This window comes from Mya arenaria, chromosome 14 (assembly GCF_026914265.1).
Source record: "Mya arenaria isolate MELC-2E11 chromosome 14, ASM2691426v1".
Taxonomy (NCBI): Eukaryota; Metazoa; Mollusca; class Bivalvia; order Myida; family Myidae; genus Mya; species Mya arenaria.
In genome coordinates this window covers 42550807-42567900 of record NC_069135.1, presented here as the reverse complement: position 1 = coordinate 42567900, position 17094 = coordinate 42550807, and the positions used below count along the sequence as shown (strand labels likewise).

Sequence of the window (17094 nt, the reverse complement as noted above, 5' to 3'; positions counted from 1 at the left end):
TGAGACGCTATTCATATTGTCCATAAACACATGGGAATTGGTTATACTTTTACAAAACGCCATAATAGTAAATTGGTACGCTTTTAATTTTAGTATGTTAATGTGTAGCTTTCCTTCAATATCTGATCATTGTACACCCGTCTTGACATTGTTTGTTTCGTCATAGCCGCCCCATCCAGATAGCGATGCATCAGAAAACAGGACAAGGTCGGGTCTCTTACGAGTCACTTTTTGTAACTGTTTTCAATATTGTCAATCCACCATGTTATTACTGGGAATACAGATTTTGGCAATGTAAAAAATGTGTCAAATTTACCGCATTTTTCCTTTAATACTTGTTCTTTGACTTTTTCTAAAGGTTGTATGTACAGTGTAGCATATGCAACGCCCGGTTCGGCCACTAGTTTTCCAATTAGTTTTGCGAATTCTCGTACCGTTAGAGGTATCTGTTTTGCATAATGTTTTAATGTCAGCTTTCCGTGATTCTGTTAACCTTATGGTCATTGAAATTGAGCAGAGCACAAATCCCAAGAAAATGATTTGCTGACACGGCTTTAGAACTGAATTTTCCAAATTAATCGTCAGCCCAAGGGAGTCTAGAGTTTTGACGGTCTCGAACACATTACTCTCACACTGCGTGTAAGTATCACTTTGCAAGCAGGAAACGTCAATGTATACGGTACTTATATGTCCTTTTGCTCTAAAGTGTGCGAAAGCTGGTTTTAGGATCTTCGTAAATACCCTTGGACTACTGGATAGACCCAAGACTAGTGCACAAAATTGATATTTCTTATTTTAAAATTGGAATCTTAACAATGGTCTATTCTCCTGAGCAACTGGAATCGAGTAGAATGCATCTGCCAAATCTACTGACGCAAACCAGCCATTTTTCCGCATTAACGCAATAGCGGTAGTCAATGTCTCCATTTTAAAATGCCATGTATCAACATATCTTTCATTGAACAGTTTCAGATTTAAAATTATTCTAATTATTCCGTTGCTTTATGGTCTGAAGAATATGTTTGAAGTAAATTCCCTCATTTACTGTGCACTTCCGACCTCTTCAATGATGTTTGCGTCAAGAAATTTTTCAAGCTCTACATTAATTGCATGTTTTTCAGATTCCGTAGACTGATATGGTTTAGGAATTTTATATTGACGAGGTATTGTGCCTAATTCAATTACTTTTGCTCGCCTTCCTTCCCCTTGCATGAGACTTTGTCTTGCTGAATAACACTTTTATTATTTACGTATAATTAATTTAAAAGTGATACATATAAGAAATCAAAGTGCTTTAAGCGTTGAAAGGCTTTTGGTCTCCGTTTGTCTTATAAGTCTTGAGCATACTGCATATTCATTTATCACTGATATAAATATGTTCATATTGTATACACGTGTGTCCACAAGTACCATAATTGACGCCAATATTTAGATACGTCAATACAAAGAGGGAATATATAGTGCCCGGGTGAATCGATCCAGAGGAAAATTGCGCAAGGATCCTGTAATTGTAGAAGATACCTTAAACATAAACGATATTAAGATGTCGAATGGTTTTTGAGTGTTGTGTTTGGTTTGGTTTGAAGAGTAGAATACACTAAATGCCTAAATGGGTTATCAATGGCAGCACAATGCGATATCAAAGTTTCAGATAATGCTTCATATTCAAGTGTGTATTACTTTATATTATTGTTATTAATTGGATTATTCCAAATATTTAACGAGAGTGAGCAGGCATATACTAGCTTAAAATATGTTAATGTTTTATTTGATTCCACATAACCTTATGGTTTGTTTCTTTTCGTTTTTGACTCGCCATAATCAGTCATGTAAACAAAACTGATCACTGTACTAAAACGCTTGCACAAAAGAAAACATTGATTTCCTGCCTGTCTCCTGTTACGGTTGTATTCACGCAGCAATCAGCGTGAAGCTGCTTGCCTTATACGCAGAGGTCTACGTTTATTTTCGATTTGATTCCGATAAAACGATCGGCTTACCACGGAAATCATTACCCAGATACTATTTTAACCCATTAAAATGTTTCTAGATTCACACGAGTATTCCGAAAAATAAACACAGATACAAGAACGCGGAATTGAATTTCCGGTATCTAATTTGATTCATTAGGCTTTAATTTTGAAACAATTTGCGTATTCTGCTTTTCGAAATGCGATGAGTTACTCGTCGATTTTACAAAAATTGCAGTTTCTATAATAAAAGTGCGTAATTACGCAAATACGCTCCTTATTCGCACTATGTTTTAACTGCACAAAAATTTTCAACGCTATTTCAGCAGCTTCTTATACATAACACGGCTCTGTAGCTATCAGAGCAGATTATTTGTTTACCGCCGCGTTATTTACAGCGTTTGGGATGATACGCCGGAAGGCGCATTAATACATGTGTTGTTAACAATGTTATTTTGATCTCACGGTTATTGATCCCGATTTACGGTTATAACAGTCTGTAGACCGAGCCTTCAGCCTAAAAACGGAAGTCCGTATTCCACTCCAGTACAATACGAACGTATTCCACTCTCTTGATGTCACGTCATAACAAGTGTAATTGCGCGATGTTAAAATAACGCCGTTATACAAAATAGTGCGTCATTAAAAGTATCGATGAGATGTTGAGGTAAGATTTTTCATACTGACTGAAAGTTAGCGTTCGAGTTCCTGGTGTGGGTGTAGTTTACGGTGCAATCTACAAACGAGCTTACCGCGGAGGTCGGTCCGTACAAAAGTGACAAAGTCAACCGCCTAATCAGGATGTTCCATCTCACGCAACTTATTTTGGTATGGACAACTTAAATGCTGATAGGAAATATATTGATAAACCAGGTGTTGTTTGTCTACCTGAAGTAGGTAATTCAGTTATGTTATTGGTCAGGGGGTGCACCTTTTCTGCAAAGTCATTGTTCATCTTACCGGAGTGCGTGATTGATGCGCTTTTCATAAGTGAAGCAACTGTTGAGACTAGTTGTAGTCTGCGTTTTTGTGTAGACGATCGTTTTTGGAATGGCAGACGGCGTCAAGATGATGGTGTGCATGATTATTTGTGCTCGCACCCGGGCCTTGCCCATTCGGCGAGTGCTCCGAAAAGATGTTTAGACATTTAATTTTTAAGAGCATAGAGCACAGACAGAATATAATTCTGGTTGGAGATTCTTTAAGATGCACAATTGTATAGCACTGTCAAAAGCGTACAGATGCCTTCATGTTGCCAGTAAACGAACCACCGCTTGATAAACAGAAGGCTGACAGGCCGACATATATTTGACCCCTGGGTCAATGGGACCTGACATGGATTCACGTTTTTTTTTGCAAGGATCTCATTTTGCACGTCGACGCCTATTTCGTAACCGACAGGAGGGCGGCCACTTTGGCAAATGCGCTACGCGTACAGGACAGCCGCCCTATCACCGAATTCCCCTGCTGATATGCCTATCCGGCTTGACGCAAGTAATGAGGTAACTCCCGTGACTTTTGGCTAATGTTCCGGGTTGATTTAGTACATTAAGGGTCTTGAATGAGAAAACGACAGAACACCCTGATGTCAATTTACATTTTTCTGTTCAGAAAAACGGTGTTTATGACGTTATATATATATATTTATCTGGGTTAAAATGGAAATCCAGTCTTCGGCGAAACATTTCATAATGTATTGTTTCAGTTAGTGTGCGACATTGTGGTTTTGATTTGACAGTGGTTCAAATTTGTTATATTGAGGTTTGATAAAGTTAACTGAAAATATATTATCTTAAACACATTGAGGTTTATTTAATATTTCTTTGAAAGAATATGTCTATAGGTTATCTATTTTTCAGCACTTCATGTCTACCTTATTAAAGGAACTGTACACAAGATTGGCACCAAAATTATTTTTTTTCTGTTACGAATCTCAGGACAATTATCTAATAGAATGTGTTACGCTTTGATATCATGATTGTAAAAAAAAGTACCAAAATGTAAAAAAAATTGTATCGGAGACCGGGTTCGAACCCGTATCCCCATAATTGCAGTCCAGCGTCGTATCCACTGAGCTACAACGGCTTTCTCCAAGCGGGTGACATAATTTAGCTTTACGGCTACCTCGGTAATATCACGTGATATATCACGTGATAACACCGACTAGCCAATCACGTATAAGGAACAAATTATACCTGGTAGACAAACCCAGTAATCTTTTTAACGGAAAAATACGAAATAACTGCTAAACTTTAATAAATTGTAAACAATGTGGTACTGAAGGGACAAGCCTACTAACCGAAACGCTAACGAACAACTTGTTTAAAGGCTTAAGCAAACAGTATCTGAATTAAAGACACACACTATTCACAACGGCACAGATAAACCATACACGCATCAAAACAGCATGCATTATATATAATTATGATATTCGATAACATCGAAGAATGTTCACTGGGTACTGACACGTTCAGTGTCCAGATGTTGGCATACACACATTGGACACCTTTCTTAAGAAGATGAGTCTGAAGGTTTCATATCGATATGGTTTATTTGATGTTTTTACACAGTGACCTTTTTCCGACAGGTTGATGTTTTGAAACATAACATTTCCGAAAACATAGAAACGAAAAAACGACCCTGAACAAAACTAAGACTACTATGATAAATAGTCACTTCTCATGATAAAGAAAGAATTACAGTACTATTTTGACTAAATTAGATTTTAATCAATGAACATCCAATTGTATATGCAAGTAAAATATAATAGTTTGACATGTATTCTAAGAGAGATATATAGCGACTATTTGCCAATATCACATGTTCTAAAACTTTAATTTATAAGCTGCTGCATACATCCTTGTCATTTTCATTTTCCATATAGTTATGCATGTGTTTATTACAACTGTTTTACATTGATAAACTGGTCCAAGATCTGTTTTTATACTTTTTAAGACAGTTTGAAAGAAGTTTAAACAAATATGTGGTTTTTTTAGTTTATATCATAGTTGAAGATATGTTTAAGATACGTTCTTTATGTTTCAGAACGTTTAGCTCAAAAAGTCAATTTTCAGGCGATGCACTCTTCCTGTAGCGATCTCAGTGGCCTCGACCTCTATCTCTGTCCCTCCGTAAATCATCCTCACCATGACCGATCGTGCTAGCCCTCTTCCATCTAGTGGAACTATTAGTACGCCGGCAATGTGGCAATATCTTCGTCGGTAACGTACATCGGATCTGGATCAAGGGTGTAATAAACATAAAAATATTGATGTATTTGACTTGATGTTGATGCAACGTACTTCTTTTCCACTTGTGCTTCTCCAACAATGAGGTACTGCCCCGCTGTGATATGTTTATCAAAGACATGGGCACAGCGAAATTTCCCTTTCTCGTTTATCACTTTATATGATTCTCTGTGCACATGTTCAATGAAATCCACCCTCATGCTTACACCATACGTGTATTTGCTCACTCGCTGGGAAATCAGCTCTGGTTTGTGTCCAAATATCACGGCTCCTTTCAACACTGCAAGGTCTGGATCAATTGGGACAATGATTTTATGGTTTTCAAACGTTGTCTTCATGGCGTGCTGGAGTAAAGGGCAATTACTAAATCCTCCGACTAGAACAATTGCTGCAATGTCACCTATGGTCGACTGGTCAATGAGGTTGGAGACGTGTTCAACTATAGCGTCAACATGCGTCTTGAAAAAGTTGCTAACTATACTCATATCGACTTTCAATTTGTCGCCTTGGATTGAAACCTGTAAACATTTATTTGTTTCATTACCAACGATGTTACGTACCAAAGACTAATTCTTTCATACTTATTTTCAAAGAACAAATACAAATAACAAATGAAATGTCACCAATTGTGTATTTGTAGATTTTCAAATGATTAATAATTATCAAATTGCGCACTTCGCCGTAAATGTAAATGTAGCTTCATTGAAGTGATTCTTTCCTTAATTTAAAGAGAGGCTTACTCGTTATTCATTTACGGGTTTTAACTAAAATACCATTAAAAAATAACAAATCAATAGAACAATGAATGTAAATGTTTAAGAATACACACCGTACTTTCAAACGGGGAATCCTTTATGACGTCATAAATCTTTTTGCCCCTGCTTTTTTTAACCAGTTTTGGCAACATTGCTGAAATTCTGAAAACCACTGGTCTATCATTTTTCAGTGGGTCGAGGTCTCGCTTTTTCATTTCAAAGTCGCGAATCATGTATATGTAATCTTCCATGTTACTCTGTTTGAATGCTTCAATGGAATCCGCTCCTAAAACATGCCAGTAAAGAAAATAAACAAAACAGCAAATCGTTTTTATCACATGTAAATCAAAAATGATTTTTTTTCTGTATTACACATCCGTAATTGGTAATATCCCAGCAAGTCAAACTTTTATAATAAAGATTTATTCGAATAAAGTAGTTCAATTTCCATTTCCTCTTGATTTCATGAAAACCTAAAAATGTTTATCTTGTGTGACGTCACCATTTAAAAATCGTTCAAACATATTAAAATTGTTTTAAAAAGTTTTTGTTATGATATTATTACTGGACATCGTCTCAGTATTCATTTTACTTAATACAAAGCAATAAAACGAGCATGTACTTTATTTTTGCAATACATGTAGCGTGAGAAATGAAAACGCTTTGTCAGCTTGTAGTATTCGGCTCATCATAAGCGCAGGGAGAATAGGGAGGTATTTTTGTTACTTTTATGCCGCAAAAACAGACATGTGGTCGTCATCATATAATACACCTTTTATGCAACTCGTCCATGACATATGGTAGTGTGCTGGCTAAAGGCTCGCCGACTGACAATGTTTCTGAACTCGTTGAATGTAAGTAATTGTATTGTATGACGACTCCTGACAGATCATACATATCTGTCTTAGATATGTGAAACTGCAAAGTTTATGATAGCATTGACAACGTGGATTTCATACCGTTTACGTTAAAACTTTGAAACGTCGTTGAACCAAAACATACTTTGTAAAACATGCATGATCTACGTACCTAACATGTTTTCTAAAAACTTCACATAAGCCTCGTTCACCTTCGTCCCTCCCCAATCTCCACCACTGGCTTTGTAGATGTTCTTCATAGAACCGTTATCTGCAACCTCTTGTACAGCAATATCAACCGTGCCGCCTGTGATGTGTGTAAGAATGACATTGTGACCTTGCTTTTCAGCTGAATTTGAACATTTCACAAATGTTTACTAAATATAACGTAGTTCAAAACTATTCTTTTGATTCAGTCAAACAGACCTGTTACTAAAACCTTTTTTGAAGAATGTAATTTATCCTCTTCGAAATGGTAATTTTAGAAATGCACTCAATGCAAATGACCTTGGTCACTTAATTTTAAACCAAGAGTGGTATGCTTTGTAATTAATTGATTTTGCAATAGTGTTAAATTACATTATACCTGTAAAGAGGTGTATAATTTTTTATATTTTCGTGTTTTCATTTTTTTAAAGCGACAATCTCATTATAAAATCATTACATACACAGGTAAAACAAACAATAGTCTTATAAGTTTTAAACGGGGTTTATGTTAAACTTTTGGCTACTGAGGTTGTTTCTGTAATTAGTCAATTAAGAAGTGAGTGAGAAACCTTTAAAAACTAACTAAATAATGCATTTCTGGAAAATCTTAATCACTGATAACAATATTGTAGCCGTGTATTTAATAGCTAAAAACGCAAAAATATTAAATAACTGGTGGTTCTTTAAAGTTTAACAGTGATCAACTAGCGTCTCATAAGGTAGAGATACCGTGTATTCTGCAACTCTTTTAAAATTGAATACGGTATCCTTCATAAAAAACATTGTTTTCGATATTTATTTATCCTTTTCGGTAAATTTAAACAATTATATTAAGTGTGGTACATCTTACTTGAAAGTAAGACAGCATCTTTAAGTAAGACATTCAAACAAAAACTAAAAAAACTAAACCTCCTGCATCAACAAGAAGGAATTTGCTTCCTGTTTTGAATGTAGACAGTGAGTCCTCTTCTCCAGCTTTTTTCGACGGTATATGTCGACAGTAAATGGCTGCGGCTTCTGGCTCGAGAGCTAATATCAGCTTGTCAGAAGAAATGCCAGCCTGTGTTTAACAGACGTCATAGAATTTTGGTTACGTTTTCATGGAAGTATGTTTTTACAGCAATTTAAATCAGTCTAAATCTATTTAATACTCGAATTATTGTCAGTCATTGAACGGCAGTAGAACAAAGTAGAAAACAGGCTTTAAAGGGAGTTTCGAGCCTTCAATCTGACATTGTTTTGATAAATGATATAGAGAATATTTGTTGAATTCAGTTTAAGATCGTATTTTATTTCACGAGTGGTCACAGAAAAAATATTTCCACGAGTGGCGTAGCCACGAGTGAAAATATTATTTTTTTGTGACCACGAGTGAAATAAAATACGATCTTAAAATGAATTCGATAAATCTTTGTTTTATTTCATTCATATATCGTGTTACCACTTATCTTCAAATATATTTATACAACTGGTTATCTATTAATGACTTGTGCATTTCACTTAGTAAGTCGTAAGACGAATCTTATTTAGTTTTCCAGTTAGTATGTTTCTTTCTAAATGGAATTCGCAAACCATAACTAAATAACCTGTTAGCGCCTGAATCTGGAATGCCTTTATTGGTAACTGGTAACACAAATCTTATCTACAGGGTGAGGAATCACGTGACTTCAAAGGGGTTCTCCCATGTGTCACCACGGTTTAAAACCGATGTAAACAGGCAAGAAAGTGACAGTAATTCCTAAATAACTTTTTTTAGAGAAAAGATCGGAAAATATTTCTTAGCGTATAATAGAAGATGATATTTTCTGCTTCTACACGTTTAAAATATTTTAGATTTGCTTGTATTTTAACAATGCAATCCTTGGCCAAAATTTCAACTCGACGAAATTTTGAAGAACGATGCAATGCTGTGTGCGCCGTGATTCTTTGTTTTGTACGAATTTCATAGTCATTAGTAATTGTTTAGAAATCAGACATGCGTTAAAAAGTTAGTTTTGCTCATCACTTTCATAAAACGAATTGTTCGTTAAATTTTATTTTAGTTGTTTTCAATAGATATCGAATTTTCAAGAAATGCTGTTGTTAACGTGAATGTTGTATGTGCTGCAGTTAACGTGAACTACTTCTCATCTAAGTAAAGCTGACTATGTTTAATCAGTATGCATAACAAACTTATCATAACATGCTTATTTTATTCTATTTTATAATTTGTATTGCTCTCTCATTTAATCATAAAACTGCCCACACTCCAGTTAAATCCCAAGCTACGAAAATGGCCAAAATATCTTTATCCAGAAGATATCAGGAAATAATAAGAAGCAACGGCAAAGAAATTGACTACCATAAAAATGACCTTCGTAAGATGATAATTTGCATCTTGCTTGGCCTTTCGTGTAAGAAAGGTTCATCCCAAACCGGGCCTAGCGTATTATGCGGAAACAAAGTTTACAAAGTTTTCACATTCCAAATAATACCATATGACAATGTTTCCATCGTGCTACAGACGACGGTCTTCAACAAGGGAGGTAATGATGTGATGACAATAGAAGAGTAGTTCATTACGGGTACATTTTATCTTTAACCATGAAGCACGATAAGGATGTCCAGCATGGCAAACTATTTGAATGCACTTATCGGGGGGGGGGGGGGGGGGCGACGAAGAAATTGATAATTGATAGCTTTGACGCTATAACAGAAAATATCACCAACTAGACACCTTAACACTTAGTGAAATCGCATGGCTCGAGAAGTGATAATAAAGTTTCATAGTACATTCAAATGCATAAAGGCCATAGGGCCATGAACATACCTGAATGGAATTTATAATATATATAATAAAATGTACTGCTATCAATCGATCGTTGGTCACAATATATATTAATACGTACACTTATTTATACTAACAAGGTACTATCGAAACAGAAATTGAACATAGACAGTACACACAGAATGTAATATAACCATAATGAGGTGACAGTGGCTACAAATATCATTTAAATGAGTTATTTAACATCATTATAAATATAACAGGGACTCATTTCAAAAGTCTTGTGGATAAACATTGCTAATTTCCTTTGAACAGTCTTATTTGTATTTGTAAAAGTTTAACAAATTTGGTTATATTTGGTCTGTTTAAATGTAAATAACTAAATAAAGTACATTCAAACAAGAAATGAAATTCATCTACTATTTAATGGCAAACTTGACTATTCCTTTCATTTTCAGATATAGGAGTATATTTGTGCCATCTACCGGCATTAATTTCTTACCTGTTTGACGAAAGTCTAGGTCTCGTTAATGCTTTTCTAAATGTAACTATGTTAACAACCCACAAAAACGACTGTAACTTACAGTCTGCGAACAATACAAACGTTTTGGCTCTGACTAGATGAATTATTAAATTCAGCATACCATATTTTACATATACATTTTAGTCTCTGTTCCAGTTCACATATAAATTTATATTAAAATCACCAACACTTTGAAATAACCATGCATTATTAAATCCTAGTGATTGTAATATATCTATAATAACTTTTGCCCATGACTAACAATTTGGCTGTCTTTCTAATTCTCTATACGATTTCTTTAAACAGCTTTAACATATTTAACAAAATCTTTAACGAATAATTAATCACATTTACAATTCCTTTTACTAGTAATGGTATTCTACCAAGTTCTCCATACACAAAATTGTTCTGAGTTTGGGTTCTTACACCCAATATTGCTTTACAGAACTTGAAATAAACTTTTTCTAACTTATTGCTATCCTGTAGACCCAAAACTTCACAACCATTGTTTAAAACAAGATATATTTATTTATCAAACAAAGATAAATAATGGTTGTAATGTTGCTATACCAGGAAATTTTCCTAGGTCTGAATTAAGTTTGTAAAATGTCTTAATACCTTGTCCTGACCGAGTGTCAAACGTTGTGCTAAATGACCCACCAGAGCTCAATACTATTCCTAGATAAGTAAATTTATTCACAATTCCAAACTCAAGCCCTTGATACAAAAATATTAAATTTCGCCTAATGTTTCAGCCTTTTTTAAAAATTATTACCTTTCTTTTATTGTGAAAAGCTTTCTATCTATAACAGTAATCTTTTAACAACAACAGGTCATTTTGTAACTCACATTCAGATTCTGATAAAATTGTCTGCCCTAAATACGTTTCCTTTTTGAAAACAAAACCTACAGCTATTTTAAAAACTCAGATAGTTTTGTCATTTGTATACACATTTCCGATGTATAATGTATTCAAAGTTGTACAAAGGCCATGCCAAACCACAGTTGAATATAATTAGATTTATGTAAATAACAGCATGACTATACTTATGTAATATGCAAACATAAAATATCTCAAAGAAATTGTTATTGCATCCACTTCATCCACAACTTAAAAGGGTTGAAATTTAACATTATGAGCGCGACGTTTTGAATCATTTCACTCAAAGGGTTTGGCTTATATCATGAAAAAGAAATAAGTAGTTTATAATGACCAGCAACACGTGTGATCATTTATTTTTTCTATTCAATAGCTTATGATTATGAAGTGTACATTAGCACGTAGTTCAGTCATTTCTTGACTGTTGACTTTCTTTTACCGGAGGGTGTACATGGAACGGAGTTGGCTGGGGTATATCTTGTCTTCCATTTGAATGTATTTATCACTGCATCAATTGAATTTATCCATATTTTGTCAACATTTGGTGAAACATATGGGGGTTGACTCTGTCTCTTACAGAGGGACGATGGATAATCTGGACGTATCACCATGACGGTTTACATAGAATATTTAACATTTTAAAATCAATCAAATGGATGGATATATGTTCATTTCATGAAAGAAATATCATTTGGAATAATAGGTCAATGTTGAATGCATTAACGTCACAGTTGAGATAATAGTTCAAACTTCTTATTAAAAAAATAATATGAGAAGAATTCACGTTAACAACAGCATATATAAAATTTACGTTAACAACAGCTTTTCTTGAAATATCGATATTCATTAAAAAAACTAAAATACATTTTATAAACAATTCGTTTAATGAACAAAATGAATAAAATTAACATTTTAACATACATGTGTATGTATGAGTTCTTAAATATTAATAATTACTAAGAAATGTATACAAATACTCACGGCGCACACAGCATTGCATCGTTCTACAAAATTCCATCGAGTTGAAATTTTGGCCAAGGATTGCATTGCAATCCAAGTAAATCCAAAATATTTCACAATTGTAGAAGCAGAAATTAGCATCGTCTTTTATAGGCTAAGCAATATTTTCTTATCTTTTCTCTCAAAAAAGTTATTTAAGAATAACTGTCACTTTCTGGCTTGTTTACATAAATTTTGAACTGTGGTGACACATGTGAGAACCCCGTTGAAGTCACGTGATTCCTCACCCTGATCTAGTTAACCACTAAGTATATTACTTCATATTGGAATTCGCAAACAAAACCTAACTAACCTGTTAATGTTGTACAGCTATTAACAGGTGGCAATTCCGGGCACTTTCAAGGCAGTTTTTAGTTTTATGATATTTATCTTACCAAAAAAGATTTGCAAATCTTAACTAGATTGCTAGATAATTATCGCGAAAATTAGGTGGTTAACACGAAACAATTCACAAAAGTTAACAGGTTATCGTACGGCAGTTATGTGAAACCATAATAATAAAACGGACACTTATGTCATGGCGTTCTTACACTTTCAGCTGCTTCTCTCATAAACTGCTTGGCACCAACATCCCAAATAGCAGGAACTGTCAACACCCAATTGATTTCCTCGGAGGTTATGGCTCCGTCAATACGGTCACCAATTACCCTTAAAACATCGTCTTTGAGAAATCTACGAAATAAAATAAATATGCATACTAAGCTATATATCACTCCATCAAATATTTCACACTTTATCGATCTCATAAACCTTAATATTTTCACCTATGTATTCGGCTATTGTGGTGTTGAAAATCATTCTCTGTTTAAAGTATGCTTGATACTTTTAAACTATGTCGAAATTTCTTTGTGTTTTGCAACTGTTGACTGAAGGTTATAATCGATTTCTATGATCGATGCGTAATAACATTTTACTTAAATGTTTTAAGTATTACCTTAAAGCGATCGAAAACACAAGCTGTGCGTTCAACTTCTTTCCAGTTTCGTCTTCAATTGTCATGTCTCTTTTAATGGCCTATTGAAAGAAAAAACCAAAGAACTTATTATCTACCAACTTACAGGATCAATGAGTGGAACATGCATTACATTAAAATTTAAACACTGCTTTCATACTTGTTCTAAGTCCACATTGTGCCACTTTTACTATATAACCTACAAGTTTATGCCTGCTGCAATGTGGCTTAGACCTGTATTCCATGTGATCGCTGTCCACATTTGTGGTCCGTATATGTCGTCTGCATCCGCATATAGAAACGGAAACAATATTCCATGTGACCGCAAAAAGAAAACAAAAAAGAAACATGTCTATGTAGAAATAATTTGGCATTTTATCCTAACAGTAACAATTGTTTTTCACATGACTGTATATATACAAATAATTTATATACACTCTGCTTAATTAAAATGTTTCATTCTCATGTAGAAAAGCGTTCAATTTGAACATGTTAAGATACATTTAAAACTCTCCATATGTTTTGCTTTTTCTGCATTTTAGTTCATTAAGCACTCATTAAATGAAGTTTTTGCCACTGTTTTAAAACAATCAAGTCAAACCCCAACCGTTTATGTTCCATCTTAACCTAATTTTAGCGGGCAAAAAATGGATGCAAATATTACACACTCATGCGTAATATAGAACAAACATTTTAAGGAGGACAACAGATCAAGACAGCGTGCATATTGAATACCGGTGGTATATGTTTAGTTGTGCCCGTTGCGTCAAAACGGTGGGTCTATGTGAGAATGATTGTTTGAAAACTGGGATAAACCTTCGTTGAGATCTTACTTAGTTTGTACTGACCGTCCATATGCAGTAACACCCACTATTTAAAGTTTTTTACAGTTGCGTAAAGTGAGTTCTTATTTAAAATCAATACATACATCTGTATAACAAACATAAAATTTAATCGATAAACTACCTACTAAATAAAGCATTAACTTTTTTGTATGGAAAATATTTATAACTGATAACACGATTGTAGCCGTGTATTTGATAGCTGAAAACGATGAAATATTAAATGATTGGTGAGGGCTCAAAGATTTACAGTGATCAACTAACTATTGATAAAAATACCGTGTTTTCTGCACATTTCTCTCAATTTAAACTCGGTATCCTACTACGAACCATTTTTCCCCCGACATATATTCATCCTATTTGGTATATTAAAATAATTGCATCTTTGATGTTTTTTGTCATATAACTGTTCGCCTCTTGTTTGTTTTTGTTGTTTTGCTATGGTGTTTTAGTGCGTTAACAAGATATTTGTTATTATAGGCAACTGGGCACTTAGTTTAACCCAAATAGTGTCAATTGTATCATTGATATTTTCTCGTTTTAAGCTTTGCAATGACTTGTGTTGTTGCAATTGTATAAATTACCTTATTGTACAACTTCATCTTGAATCGCTTGAAGTAGTACCATTTGTCATGTTCATTCGCTTTAACTAGACTGGTGTACTTGGTTTCAGCGTCAAAACCGAACGCCGAGAACGTTTTCCCATCAGGTTCGATCAGAACACATGTGGGGGCTTTAATGTAAATCGTGATAGGAGGTGAAATAGAAGCATTAAAAGCTCATATTATAGACATGTTGCCAACATTAATGATTTCTGCTCCCAACAGCAATGTGAAGTAACAGAGACTAAACTGATCAACCTTTGACAACTGTTTAAACTAGTGAGGAAATGTATTTTCCGTTTTTTTTTGCAATATTATCACATATTTGGAACCCTCTTATTCCGGCCGCCAATGTTATTCTGTTGTTAACGCTCCGCACCAACCTGTTGCAAGGTGATTCAATGTTGTCCCATCAATTTTAGTTAGGTTGCTAATGTGCATACACATGACTATAAATACTTACAGGTATTTTATTTAAAATGAAATGTCAAAATCATTCATTAAACATAGATTTACCTTTCAATGAAACAAGCTGGTCTCCATACCAACGTTTTGTTGCGACTTTTGTTGGGTCGTTTTTAAACTCGTGTTTAAACGAGTAGACCATCCGGAGTAGGTTGTTCCAAAATCAATCCCAGCGACAAGAAGAGGCGCCTTAATTGCCTTGACATTATCAATATAAACACAAATAATAGGTCAATAATTTATGAGGAAATTTGATAGTCTTTGGTACAAATGTAACATATTGTTTTAGTACAATATACTTTTAACTAAACGAGAAAGAAATGACTTACCATGGCGTTTTATCCAAAAACTAATGGTCCCAATAGCCGACTTGATTTTTAGGAAAAATCTAGTCTTCCCTAAAGAACTTCCTCTTTCTTTTTCGCCTGCGTTACCTAATCACTGGATTCCAGCTCTATAAAACGAGAAGCGATTAAATGACGAGTGTGTGTCACGAAAGCTTGTCGATAGTGTTTTAGATTACTACCAAGGATTGTTTTATAAACAGCACATATTGATAATGCAAGCAGCTGGTGACATCATACTTCACATCATAGTTGTTATTATTTAGAACTAAACTGTTAACTTCAAACCATATGTTCTGTAGGTAAAGGGTTAGTTTAATCAAATCAATTTAAAGGCATTTAAGAACAATTTTAAGAAGTTTTCGTTATCAATATTACTTTTTATAAATGTTATATATAACTTATCTTGAGCAATGTTTATTTTAAGACTGAACTTCTACAGACTATACCCTATTTTTATTACTTGTCCGTAAATGAGAGTAAAAAAATAAAATTTTCCGCATTGGAAATTTCTGTTCACTTCTGTCGAGCTTATTGAATGTTTTCGACATGTACATCCAAACATTCTATGTTTTGAATTTGAATTGGTTAATTTGAAAACAAATATCTATATGTTGTTAAGCATCAAGTTGATATACATGATCACGCATATTTTGGAAAATTCAGTTTGTCTTCAGCTTGATTCCTGTACGATTTTATTAAATTAACCGGTGTTACGAACGGACGTTGTTTCCCTCTTGAAAACTGCGTCTACGATTAAAATGGTTTCCTATCATGACTTAATGACTTAATAATGACCAAGAAGGCTTTACCGAATCGTCTATATAGGTGTTCTGGATGCACTTCCCTCCACAATAACAAAATCAATAATAGAACAACCGAACCCTTGCTTACTTAGCGACACCTGATAGTCATCACCAGGCCAAGTTTTCATACGTTAGTTTACCTTATTTTTGTTCGAGCATAACTCATATAGTCAGTAAGGTATTTAATTCAAACTTGTTGAGTAGAAATGCAAAAAAAAACATTACATTTTTTCGTAACTATTAAAAGTATTGCCTTTCGCTATTTAACCCGGATTCGTCTGGCGTATAACTCCAGAAATGTGCATCAGGAATACGCATGCACTTCCCATGATGTCTCCAAGTTCACTTTAGCCATCCATCATTATGTAGAATAAACTAATACTTCTGAAGACAAACAATGCGTTCATTATTCAAACCTGGTCATTCCCTGATTTACTTTATCCTATTCTTTGAACAGTATATGCAACGAAATCTCATATAGTTCCCATGGTACCGAAAGTTCAGTATCAAGAGTTCGGTAATAATAGATTAACTTTGTTTATAAAGGTGATCTGATCAGCTACTGTAGGTTTTTTGGAGAGTACAAGAATGCTTTAACGAATATTTTATCGTTAACACTATCTAGGTGACCTAGATGCACCACCCTTCACAACATAATACATAATAGAACATCTGAACCCTTGTTAACCAAGCAACTTACACACAACTCAAGCGAACTTAAATGAATCTTAAAACATATACAGAGGGCTTTGTCAGCATGTGTAGGCCCAAGCATCAAAATCATAGCTGCTGTTAATGCTGAACAATCACCCCTTTCCAATTCTGTAGTAAAGTAACTTGCTTGTCCTGACAATGC

The 17094-nt window shown here is 34.3% G+C and overlaps 2 protein-coding genes across 4 annotated transcripts in view; both read right to left on the bottom strand.

Moving 5' to 3' along the window:
- Positions 1-17094, bottom strand: part of LOC128217775 (heat shock 70 kDa protein 12A-like) — a 40891-nt gene that overhangs the window by 17627 nt on the left and 6170 nt on the right. The gene's annotated exons all lie outside the window — the stretch shown is intronic.
- LOC128217777 (heat shock 70 kDa protein 12A-like) lies at positions 4563-15476 on the bottom strand. 3 transcript variants are annotated; one of them, XM_052925152.1, is made up of 9 exons: positions 15418-15476; positions 15140-15286; positions 14606-14754; positions 13162-13241; positions 12758-12899; positions 7947-8097; positions 7003-7137; positions 6048-6259; positions 4563-5736 (listed from the first exon to the last, which is right to left on the bottom strand). In XM_052925152.1, exons 2-9 carry the CDS (start codon positions 15228-15230, stop codon positions 5158-5160), a joined length of 1539 nt encoding a protein of 512 aa, XP_052781112.1. In that variant the 5' UTR covers positions 15231-15286; positions 15418-15476; the 3' UTR covers positions 4563-5157. The 3 variants fall into 3 exon arrangements, with proteins under 3 accessions (XP_052781112.1, XP_052781111.1, XP_052781113.1); XM_052925151.1 differs by lacking the exon at positions 15418-15476 and having other exon boundaries at positions 15140-15389; XM_052925153.1 differs by lacking the exons at positions 14606-14754; positions 15418-15476 and having other exon boundaries at positions 15140-15389.

Coding starts and splice junctions, on each gene's coding strand:
- LOC128217777 (XM_052925152.1), bottom strand. CDS start 15,230: ATGGTCTACTCGTTTAAACACGAGTTTAAAAACGACCCAACAAAAGTC. Junction 8,098..12,757: donor TGAGAGAAGCAGCTGAAAGT/GTAAGAACGCCA, acceptor TGTTAAACACAG/GCTGGCATTTCTTCTGACAA. Junction 7,138..7,946: donor CCTTCTTGTTGATGCAGGAG/GTTTAGTTTTTT, acceptor CACACATCACAG/GCGGCACGGTTGATATTGCT.